General features: G+C 23.3%; 1 protein-coding gene across 1 annotated transcript in view; it reads right to left on the reverse strand.

Moving 5' to 3' along the window:
• Window positions 1-12,523, reverse strand: part of nudC (nuclear distribution C, dynein complex regulator) — a 68,727-nt gene that overhangs the window by 1,034 nt on the left and 55,170 nt on the right. The window contains exon 5 of the mRNA XM_011501892.1: window positions 2,355-2,549. Within this exon, the coding sequence (XP_011500194.1) occupies window positions 2,355-2,549 (195 nt within the window). The remainder of the gene's footprint in view (window positions 1-2,354; window positions 2,550-12,523) is intronic.

A 12,523-nucleotide genomic window follows, 5' to 3' on the forward strand; every position in this document is an offset into this window, starting at 1 on the left:
CACAAACTATTAATAAGAGTTTCAACTATCATAGGAAATATCATATATAATATATTCTCTAACAATTTTTCTATTCATTTTTAATTGTTTCATAATTAATCAACATTCAATTTCTTTACATTTCACAGTCATAATAGAGATTAAAGTTGAAGTGAAGTTAGATTAAAACTTCTTTAAAAATTTTATAATAATCATTTTTTGTTGTAGCATTTACGATAAAATGTATTTATTTAATAAAATGTGATTTTTTCTATTAACATAAAAAAAAACGTATTGGAAAATTATATATAATATATATTCTAGATAAAGAAAATTAAATTTGCACAATTCTTATTTTTATTTATACTGACCTCTCTTCGACATTATTAATTTTTCTTACTATTACTATCGAAATTAGCCAAGTATTATCATATCAGTACTATTAGAATTTTACTAAACAATTTAATCGTATACATTTAAACAGTAATTTGACGTTTGTATTGACAATTATCTCATGCCTTTCAATTCTAAACCATCGCTAATAAGAGTAATTTTTCAGTGACTCGTTTTGTATTGAGCAATCACAAGTAAGAATGAAAGAAAAAGAAAATATTACTTATTCAAAATAGGTTTTCCTAGGCTACTTTAATAAGCCTTTTTACTTTTGAAGTACAATAATTATGAACAATATTAAAATTAAAATTTTCGTAATAAAAGAACTGCCTAATAACAAAATGAATTTAAAATTACTAATGTTTATGGGCCAAACTTATCGGTGATATTTGTTGTTTAATTGACATGGAATTCAAAATGATTATTTTTCATATCAAATTATTATTATCATTAATATTATGAATTAATTAAACTATTATAACATATTTTTTATAACTAATCAGTAATAAATACAATTTTTATATATGATAATTTAGCACAATGGGGAAATACATGTTGATGATTATAACATTACTCGCTTATTATATTATTAATAATTATTTATCTGAAAACATTTTAACGTTCTAATTTTACGCTGATTCTCCAAAGATTTAAAAGCATCGATAAGTATAGAGTGATTAAAGAATTTAGATTTTATAATCGTTTATAGCCGTTTTACTTGATTGCAAATCTATCTGTGTTCTTAAATGTTGGTAGAATTTTTTTTTATTATTTCATTTACTGAGAATTATCAAGGTTGGAATTATGATTTTTTTTTGCTTATCTAATATTGCATGTTTTCTAATAACTAATAAATATTGTTGTTGTTCGACTTTAACATATGCACTATTGTATCGTGTATATCCAATAATCGTTTGTATGCGTATAATAACATTTATAAATATGATCGATATTGTTCAGACATTAATATATAAATCTCATCATTATAATTATATACATGCCCTGTTTTAATTAATTTCAATTAATAATTACTGATAATATGCCGAATATATCAAAATTTATATAAAATTATTTATACATTTACAGATTTATTACAATAGCATTTTATAATTGAATAGTTTTTTTTATTCTAGATCATAGAATTAAATTTATGAAATGAATTGCAAATTGATCATTAAGCTTGTATAAAACATTATAAAAAATGAAAAAATTTACAACAATAAGCTTATTTAATAATAACATAAGTAATTTAATTTAAAAAATTCGTATTAGTATTTTCTTAAAGTAAACTTATATTTATTGTCTGAAATAAAAATCACTTAATCTTATAACACAATAACTTATTAATAATTTATTAATATCGATGATGCATTCCGTTAAGTAGATAAAAAAAGATTATACAATAAGGTGTCCAAAGAAAATAGATATGTTAAAAATACAGTCTTTTAAATAAAAAATTGTTTATTTAAAAAATTCGCACTTTATAGACGCAATTCAACTATTTGCTGTGAAGTAAATCACATTTAAGATTCTATCGTCCAACTTACTTGCCTTTACATAGTAAGTCTGTCATTATATATTATATACTAATTTTAGACTTTATTTTCCAGAAAAAATGTGTGTCGTAAATCTAAAGAATAACGTTTTGTAACCTGGTTATTAAATATTAGCTGGAAATCCGAATGAGAAAATAAGCTTAAAATTAATTAATAAAAGGAAAAATATAAAGTGCTTAAATTAAAAAGTGATAATATAATAAATTGTTCGTTACCCATCCTAGAAAGATGTGCTTCGACAATTTGTAGTTGATAATTATTAATAGTTTCATTGAAGATATAGATAATATAGAATATACTACAGGGATATTTATATTTAATTTCAACGACTATAAAATCAGATAATCAGATAAAATATAAAAGAACGTGTGCAATCTCAATAAATAACCTTTGTTATAAACGAGAAAAATCCATCGCACGACTTACCTTTTCCAAATTAATAAGGAGAACTTTTCCATCCTCGATAACCCATGTCGACTCTTCAAGTTTAACTTCATGCGGGAATTCGCCATCTATAATAGGCGGTTGGCCTTTCACGCCGCACCTTAAGTGCTTCTTTGTTATCGAAACTTGAACATCCTTTGGTCGCGCGCTAAAGCTCACTTTAAGCGGCACTCTCAACTGAAAAAATAAATATTCTACTATATAAACTAAAATTTTAAATCAAAGACGGCATTACGTGTGCATGCATTATTCATTGATTGATTCAATGAATTAAAATTTTGCTGGCATTAATCTATCTGGCCATTTTAGCTTTATTAACCTTTCAAATCGCTGCTTTCTTCTTAGAAATTTAATGTTAATCAATTTGATGTATTCAGAAATGCATTAAAATTAAAATTCATAATTAGAATTATAAATTACAATTAGATAAGACATAAAATTTCCAATAAATCGTTTTTTTTTTTTTTTTTTTGTAAATTTTTCAGAAACTTACGAATCTACTACTCTTATATTGCATAATGAATGCAAATTATAAAAATTCTTGGTTTGGAAATTCGAAAGTTCTCAAATATCAGCTGTATTTTTAAATTACCATGTAACATAGTCAATAACTAAACTAATAAATTTAATCAATTAGTCAAATTTTCATAAAATTGATAATAAAGTCGACAACGAAATAAAAAAAATCGATTTATTATTATTGAATGCGTGTAAGCATATAATTTCTATGACACTTTATTAATTTTACTTATTTCTAACTTGAGTTAAAATTTTGTAATAGTTCAATATGCTCCATTTGAGTATAGTACATATTATACATTTAAAAACATAGCAATCGCAAATTATAGTCGTTTTTGTGAATTCGTTAAAAAATATTTATGTATGCAGGCGTGCGTGACTGTAATGTAGCACTCAATTATCATATTTTTAAAAGTATTTTCTATTACGTATTGATAGTACGTATTGGTAGTCTGGTGTTTTTCTTCTGACTAATCGGAACTAACATTACTTTTCTTTATGTAAATAGTTTGACCTTATGTAAGGAGGAGGGCTTTAGTTTTAATTTATGATTCAAACGAAGCCCATAATAAAATAAAGATATAAATGTAAATAGAACGGGATACGAATCAGTTTAATGCTAAAAGTTGTTTCACGCTCTAATTATCAACGACGCGCATTCATCAAAATTGTACCAACTGATTATTTAGTACTTAAAATGGTGACAAAAAAAGTGAATAAAAAAAAAAAAAAAAAAAAAAAAAAAATTCATTAATTTCGCGCCAACCTCGCTATTTTTACAATTACTATATATTACCAAAGATATAAAATATATTAACCTCAGCAAAGGTGAGATTACACTATTTAATAATTGTATTTTGAAAAACCTTTGAGAACACAATTGTCAAATCATAAATGAAAAGAGTTCACAGGCAATTGGACATTTCAAAACATATCTCTTCTTCAATTTGGGTCTTAATTTTTATGTTTCAGTATCATACTAAGTCATTTGACATGCTCTCAGATTCAGTTTCATAGTCGCCGAGAGACCAAGTGAAAAGCACCAGTGCGTGGAAACGGATCATGGCTACGGTCTTGAGTCTCTTTCTCTCTCTCTCTCTCTCTCTCTCTCTCTCTCTCTCTCTCTCTCTCTCTCTTCTTTCTTTCTCTCTCGTATAATTATTTTAGTCAAAGCTAAATCGTAAGCTCCTATTTATAATTTCTCATATTAAAAATAATAATTCAACCATTCAAGTAACGTAAGACATTTAAAGGAGATGAACTATGTGAATTATTTTTGACTTCCCTTTCTATTTGACCGATTAAATAGACGTAGAATAATTATTAATAAAAAACGAATTAAACTGAAATATTTTCTTCTGAAATCAAATAAATGAACTTAACTGATATGAATATATCTGAATTAATTATTACTGAAAATACGTTAATATTTTCATATAGATGATAATAAATTGTTCATTAATTCGTAATTAATTATTTAATATTAAATATTTTCATCGCTATGTCAAAGATTTGAATAAACTTTACTTATTTAATATATACCATTACTAAATTTCTTATACAATGCATTTAATAAGAACACGTCAAACAGGTATTTAACAGCTGTATGGAATTAAATAATGAAAAATATTTTCCTTTTTATATCAAATTATGTAATACATAACATTCTTATAAATAAGATAGAAATTTAATGTCATACTATTCAATCTATTTTAAGAACATTTATACAATTCGAAAACCATTATTAAAATTATGAATTTGAAGGTTTTCCAGGTTTATGAATTATGCAAAATATGAATAATGCAAATTTTAATTACAGTCATATTATTTAATACTTATTTTATTTCAAAATATAATGCTTCAATTATTCTATCGAGTTAAATCATATTTAAAAAAAATGCTTAATTTACGGTTTTTGTGCTATTCTATTCTCTACATAATAACTAACTTCTTTTAGTATATTTATTAATGGCTATCTAGAAAAACTTTTTTTTTTGTATTGTAATATCTATATTGGATTATCTAAATACATTTTCATGAAGCAATATTTGTAACGTATAGGTATACATCTAATTTGCGTACTTGCATAAATTGTTTATATTATTATAAATATAATTTAAAGTTGAGTTTGAAGGACTTGAGTATGATAAAAACATGAGATAATTATTTCTGTTTTAACTATCAGCATTAACTGTGACATACTTTTTAAATTTGTCTTTCATAATGAATATTTTTTCCAAATGACTGATAAAAGGAATTCTGTACAATAATAACTAGATTAATAAATAATAAGAATATTGAATCCATTAATAAATTTAATTAATAGTATTAACAAATTGAACGATTTATATTAAAAATTAAAGTAATATAACGATTAATAATAAGTCATAAAACTTATTAAATAAAAAATTAGAAAAAATTTATAAAAATATTAAGAAAAATTTCAACTCAAATTAATTACTTCATTAGAGATCTGCATAATTTCAATACCAAGAACTATTTAATCTCATAAAATTATTTTAAAATAATACTAATGCTGTTAAGCTTTGGGTAACGTAAAATTATTGTAAATAGCGCAATATTATAATTCTGCAATTAAAACATTTATGAATATTTACTAATCAATTTTTGATAATATAAATTTAGCCGATGACTTTATTTGATGAATTATAATCATAATTTTTATGTATTCATAATCCAATGGATAAAGCAATTTCGAGATAAAAAATTAATATTAGAATAATTTATGAGTTAAATATATTTTAACATATACATATGTACCAAATATTTTTTATTAGACATTAATATGATTACTATATATATAGTTATTAAATAATTTCCTCACGTATTAAATACAGAATAATACTCGGATCACTTATTCATATTATATTTAAGGTAACAATTACTATATTGTTTCTTTATACGAATAGTGTGAAAATAATTTATTTAACAATAGATTCTAACTAGCAGTTTCAAGTTTTAAATTTTTTGTTTAATTATATTGATATTTTTAATTTAAGCTTCATCTAGTTGTTATATCACTTCGTTGCATATAAGTATATGAATTATTAATTTGAAATTTTTTATGAATAAATCAAATTTTTTAAATATCTATATAAACATCGTTAAAATTTTTTACCACAACAATAACAAATTAATATTTGATAATAGAATGATTTGTGTTTCAAAATGCAATTCATAATTTTATCATGCATTCATAAAATATTAAGATACTACTAATGTTTTATGTTTACAATGTTCTTATTCTATTTAAAACGAAAAGCTATTTTTAAACTTTGTTTTACGGAAATAGACATAGAATATGCAAATATAATTTTTAATTCTATTTAATGAAATATTATGCAAGCATCTTTTAATATATAAAAATATAAAATACTATGGGTTATACATTTTCAATATATTATGTATAATTATAAAATAAAAATGATGATAAAGTATCTACTAGAAAATAAAATATAAACTATAAATAAAAATATAAAATTTTAAAGATTTAACATAATCTCAAAGGGAATAATGAATATTAAAATAAAATAAAATTGATTAAGCTGATATTCGTAGAATGAAAAAAATTGAACATTTACATGATTTACCGTTCCGCTGGAATCTTTGTTAAAAATTAAAATTTATATAATTGTTTTTCATATTAGCAATTTATGGAAATTTTGTTTCTGATTTCATATAGATATTTACATGAAATTCTCAGTAATCAAGCTTACAATTTTTGTATGAAATTACGTATGCGTTATGTATGAATTATATCTTTGTATTGCCTGTGAGATATAGCAATAATAATGGTCAATAATTTATTTAAAATTAAAAGTATTTAAGTTAAGTAAATCAAAGCATAAGAATATTATGAATATTTTTAATTTAAAGTGATCAAGAACAACGATTCTAATAAGTACAACAAATAGAAACACGTCTGAATACATATTTTGCTGTTTTAATAATATGGACATTAGAGACTTTCATCTTATTAATATGAATAGATTTAACGGATTGTTTAAAAAAGTTTTTTCCTAATTATATCGACTATTATATTATTGTACATAATCGTAAAACGGTGAATGCAATGTGAAATAGAGAAGAACAAAAAGGAAGGAGTGTTAACCGTTACATAATAATTTACTAATTTAAGTAGGCAGTTGACATTAATATGAAAACTCGATGAATTTAACGAAATTCAGTCAATGATGTTCGTCAATTTTTCATGAGTCAGAATATTTCGTCGTGATGTTGTCGTGGTTATAGGCAACATAGCCATCATAACCGATAAAAGCCCACGTTTTAAGATTTTGAACGTTCCGGAACCTTGCGTTGATGGTATCTGGAATGTTAATCGCAATTATATAATTATTGATGAATGACGCGTCGTGTTCCCTCGTATATAAAGCATTAACGGGTTGATATAAAATCCCCTTAACTATTTATTCTACCAATTTAGGAGCAATGTAAACAGAAGGTTTAATTGGGCATATCTTAGGAATCATGGGGAGTTCATTAATCTTCGATTCAGCATGATTAAAATTTCACAATTCTCTATTTTATCCTTTCTACGAATCTACGAATGTAGGATTTGGTAATCTTATCGTAAATCAAGATTTTTATACTATATCGTTATGAAAAACTACTAGCATTTGATTTTCATTTATATTAAAGTAACCTTGACATGCAGATACAGTGTATATTAATAATTGTTTTTTAATAACATTTGTCTTAATAATGCAATTACGATTATGATATTATCAAATCAAACCATACATCAATATTAATTAATTCAGAGGATTAATAAAACATTTCGATGTTTTTATGTTTTGCTATCAAAAGCACAATTTCGCAATTATAAAATATACAATATAAATGTTATTCTCTTTATTGCCAGTCAAAATTAATTGCTATTTATCAATACTACTAACTTAACTATATTATGCAAATTAATATTTACTCTTTATTTTTCAATCTTCAAAACCGAATATATTTTATGTATTTATATGCTTAATTGTTGAATGATATTTTTTTTTTATATATTATATTGAAAAATGTCAACTCTATTAAGCTAATACAGCCATCATAAGTATTTTAAAAATTTTATTTGTTTGATGACGTACTATACGTATATACATCCTTTTTATTTTTAATATCTAAATATCTATTAAATTCTTCATAAGTAAATTGATTATGCATTAAGATAAATGATTAGTATATATATTTTATTCAAACAATGCATAGAAATTCTAGGAAAATACCGAATACCTTTGATATTATTTGTTAAATAACAATTTTTTATATATATTCAATAAGCGATCGATAAAACATTTGTTACTGTGTTTCCACTAGCAATAAAGTAAAATTATAATCAATTAATTCGATTTACAAATTACGTCGGTCAATTTCGCAATAGATGAGACGCAGCCCATCTTAATCATCGGTAAAATATCTTTAGCAGCTCATATATAGGTATAGACTCAGGTCAAAGAACTACCTTGCGTCTCTCATACTCCCCACCCGCTTCTGCTTATGTCCTCGCGTTTCTCTTTCTCATACTATCCTTATCTGTTATGCGCATCTCCTTGTTATCTGATTTGTGCTTAGTCGCACACGTATTGTCGTTACTATTTAAATGTATCGTCGTGTTGTTATATCTATATATACGTAGGCCGGAAATTCTAATGTATAATTACAGAAAAGTTGCGAGTCATTGGTGCACTTAAGACTGGAAATTGATTTTATATTATCGTAAAAATAATCAATTTTTATATTATTATTATTTATTTATAGTTTAGATTTTTTTTAGATTTTTTCATTTACAAATTGTATCCTTAGACGATATGTATAATTTATATTCTATATTATTTAATGTTTGTTCTAGCTTTAGTATTAAAACAAAAATCTCTACGCTTCACGATTGCATTTCATAATACGTTAACATTAATTTTTTAACATATTTCATCCCGTTATAAGTAATAATTTTGCTACAAATTCTTATTTATATTATTAGCAATATACGTTTTCATAAAAGTAAGGGTCTATCATTTAAATCTGAACACACACACACACGCCCACCCACCAATAAAAAACTATATAATTATACATTTACAAAATAATTAATATAGGTAATATAAAACATTATATTTTTTGTAAAAAATATAAAGTTAATTATACTAAAAAATTTTCTTCTTCTTATTCTAATGCATAAACTATAATTATATAAAATAATAAAATATATTTTAAAAATGCAAAATTTTACAGAATGTATTGATACAAGTAATATGCAAACATTTTAATTTCAATTTGTTGGTTATGCTATGACTTGCTGTGAAATAATAAATTTGAAGTAATAATATTCCATGTTAGAAATTTACAAAAATATTGATATATTAATGCTTGATTTGAAAAAATGAATGTAATATTGTTCAATTATTTATCTTTTAAAAGATTAAATTCTTACTTTTGAAAGCATCTGTAGCTGAATAATAATTCTCTAATTTAATAACTACATAAAAGTTGCATTATAAATAACTTTACTACTATTGTAAGTACATAGAATGGCTCATTTTTGTATTTCGATCGTGTTATTATTAAAATTAAGCTATTAGCAATTTATTACAAATTCGAAAATTAAAATATACCGTAAAGAGACCATTTTTATTTTCATGTCCCAAGACTAAAAGTTTTATCATCAATAATATATTTTTAATTATAATTCAGAAAAATTGTGGGGACAATTCATTATAATAAGAAATTTATCTTTCTCTCTGAAAAATAAATATTACATCGACATATGGAAAGTGATTTTCTCAATGTGGAACTATATATAAGTTGTATGAATGGCTATGTTGCATCTTTAGAATAAATATCGCATTAATAAAGCCATCAAATGACAATGTAAACGATCATCAAAAGTGAAATCGAGATTCTCGGAAAATGCGTAGGCAGATCTGTTAGAATGTCAAGGTGTTTAATATATATATGGATGTCTTTTTCATACAATCCTTTATTCCTTTCATATTAAGAGATGTATATAAAAAAACTATATTTTTTTAGTTAATGCTCATTATTATTGGAGAAAATCAATGACATTTTGATTATAGATATTGACGAAATTTCTTGACATATTAAGTGATCCACTAGTTGCAGAACTTTGAAATACAATGGATAATAATTATATAAATGACGTCGATTGCTAAGTTTTTACAACAACTTTGTTGTAAATTTAAACGTTTGCGCTTTCTTATTGTAATATTTTAATAGGTTAAGGTTTCGAATATCACTTTAGGTAATAAGAATTATTGAATGAGTTCATCGTTATCTAAGACTCAGATAACTTTTATAGATATGAGCAATATTAAATCGATATTGAATCGCATTTATGTAACATGTTAAAATGTTACTTATAATTAAAAAAAAAAAAAAAAAAAAAAAAAAAAAAAAAATTAAGCACGTATCAAATAAATTGAGCGTAATTGACAGAACTGAAATTCAAGCTATAAAGTGTTCGAACCCTAGTCAACTCTGTGACGTAGTTACAAGATAATCTTATTATTTTGAAATCAATAAGATCTTTGTTGGTCAATAACATATTTTAAGATTTTTCAAATAATGTATAGTATATTGTATTTCGCATTGAGTGCAACTATAATGTCTATCCAATTTTTTGTAGGAAAATTACTCAGATATGAAAAATATTAATTTGTTAAAGAATTTTTGAACAAGTTAGTAATTGAGCTCAATATTTAAAGTTTATTCATTATAAATATGTATAATATAATAGTAAATGAACTTAATAAGTCTCGAATTATTATATTAAATAAAACTTGCATACAATGAAATTGATTTGTGAAAAGAGTATTGAGAAAATAATAAAGATTGAAGTTTTTATTAATGAATTTTTATTTCCTAATTAGAATAATTTTAATTTTTTGATCTAATGAAAATAATAGTAATTCATATATTTATATTTAATTATTAAAACTTAATATTATAAAAATTGTACAAAGTTCGATGGATTTTGCGATATAGTCAAAAGATGCTAATCTTTTTTAATAATAATTTATTAATTAGAATATAAATATAAATTGAAATAAAATATTATGTTCAAACAAAACACATAACTACAAATTATTAAAAACTGTGTGAATTAATGCGATGATAAAGAACATCATTGGCACATATTTATCGTTATTCGTCATTATATAGTCATAATTGTCCATGAAATTTTTATTTTTTTATTACTTAGCAAAATTATGGTGAAGCTCTTTATTTGGTATGGAATGCAAATCATCATGTCAAAGTACTCTACGTGCAAACCAGCCACGAAGTCAAAGTGTTCGAGGGAAGGATGAGCAGCCAACGCACAGGAGGCTTTAATCCGAAGATTTATTGTACTATTCACGTATATGTTACAAGGCTGTTCAACTTAGTTTCATCATGCACGGAACGTAATCAAACGTTTATCGTTAATTCCGAAGTTCAAAGTGTAATGTTTGTATTATAGCTTCCTTCCGTATAACTTTTTTATATTCCTTATTGGATCCATCAAGGCAAACATTAATTGTACTTGCACACAATTCTTGATTTGTGCTTGATATAGAACATGATTAATATACATAATTATTAGAAAGAAATATTTTCTTTATACCATTTAATTCCTATGCTCTTCTTAATCGAATAATTAATATATGACCTATCTCATAAATATCCGCATAAGTGTTCTTAATAATGTAATAAAAAATTTTAATCCCTGCCAGTGAGACATTAATACGTATTAATAATTTATTAGATGAAACATGAATATTAATAAGAATAATTATATTCACAATAATTAATTGTGAGTAATGAATAAGTTAAATCACATAAGACGAGTTATTGATATTTTAAAGGACAAAATCAGTGTCACCTGAACTTATCAATTATATAACATTATAATCAAATAATTTATTATATAGGTATTGATTAAATGTGGATTTTATTTGAACTTATGAGAAAGAGTCCATGTATTATGCTCATTAATCAGTAAAAATGTATAAAGTTTGTAAATTAGTTTAAATTAATAATTAAAAATTATTGGGCGATGAAATATTTTTAACATATTTTAGAATTATAGAAAATTTTAATTATGATTTTATCATATATCATCCAAAATATCAGATAATAAAACAAAATATATATAGAAATGGTCATGATTTTCTCAGTTCTTTATTTAAAAAATAAAAAAAAATTAATTCTATAAATGAATGTATAGAATTTCAATTTATATTTTAACTTATTTTACAATGCTGTAGTTATAATGCTTATAAAAAAAAAAAAAAAAAAAAAAAAAAAAAAAAAAATGAAATGAAAAAATAGAAAGAATTAAAAATATATAAAGATAAAAAGATATTCTCAGCTTTTCGTTATATCTATTTCAAACATTATTAAATGTAAATATAGAAAATTCTATTTTACTAAATTTAAATTACATTACTATCTATGAACATATATTTAATAATTTCATATTCTTAGAGGCTGACGTTTATTACGATAATTAACTATTATATTTAGAAGCGTGCAATACCAGTAATTAAAAACATGCTTTATTTTCAATCTGAACTAGAAATAATTATTTTTTATAA

This window comes from Ceratosolen solmsi, unplaced genomic scaffold (assembly GCF_000503995.2).
Source record: "Ceratosolen solmsi marchali unplaced genomic scaffold, CerSol_1.0 scaffold23, whole genome shotgun sequence".
Lineage (NCBI taxonomy): Eukaryota > Metazoa > Arthropoda > Insecta > Hymenoptera > Agaonidae > Ceratosolen > Ceratosolen solmsi.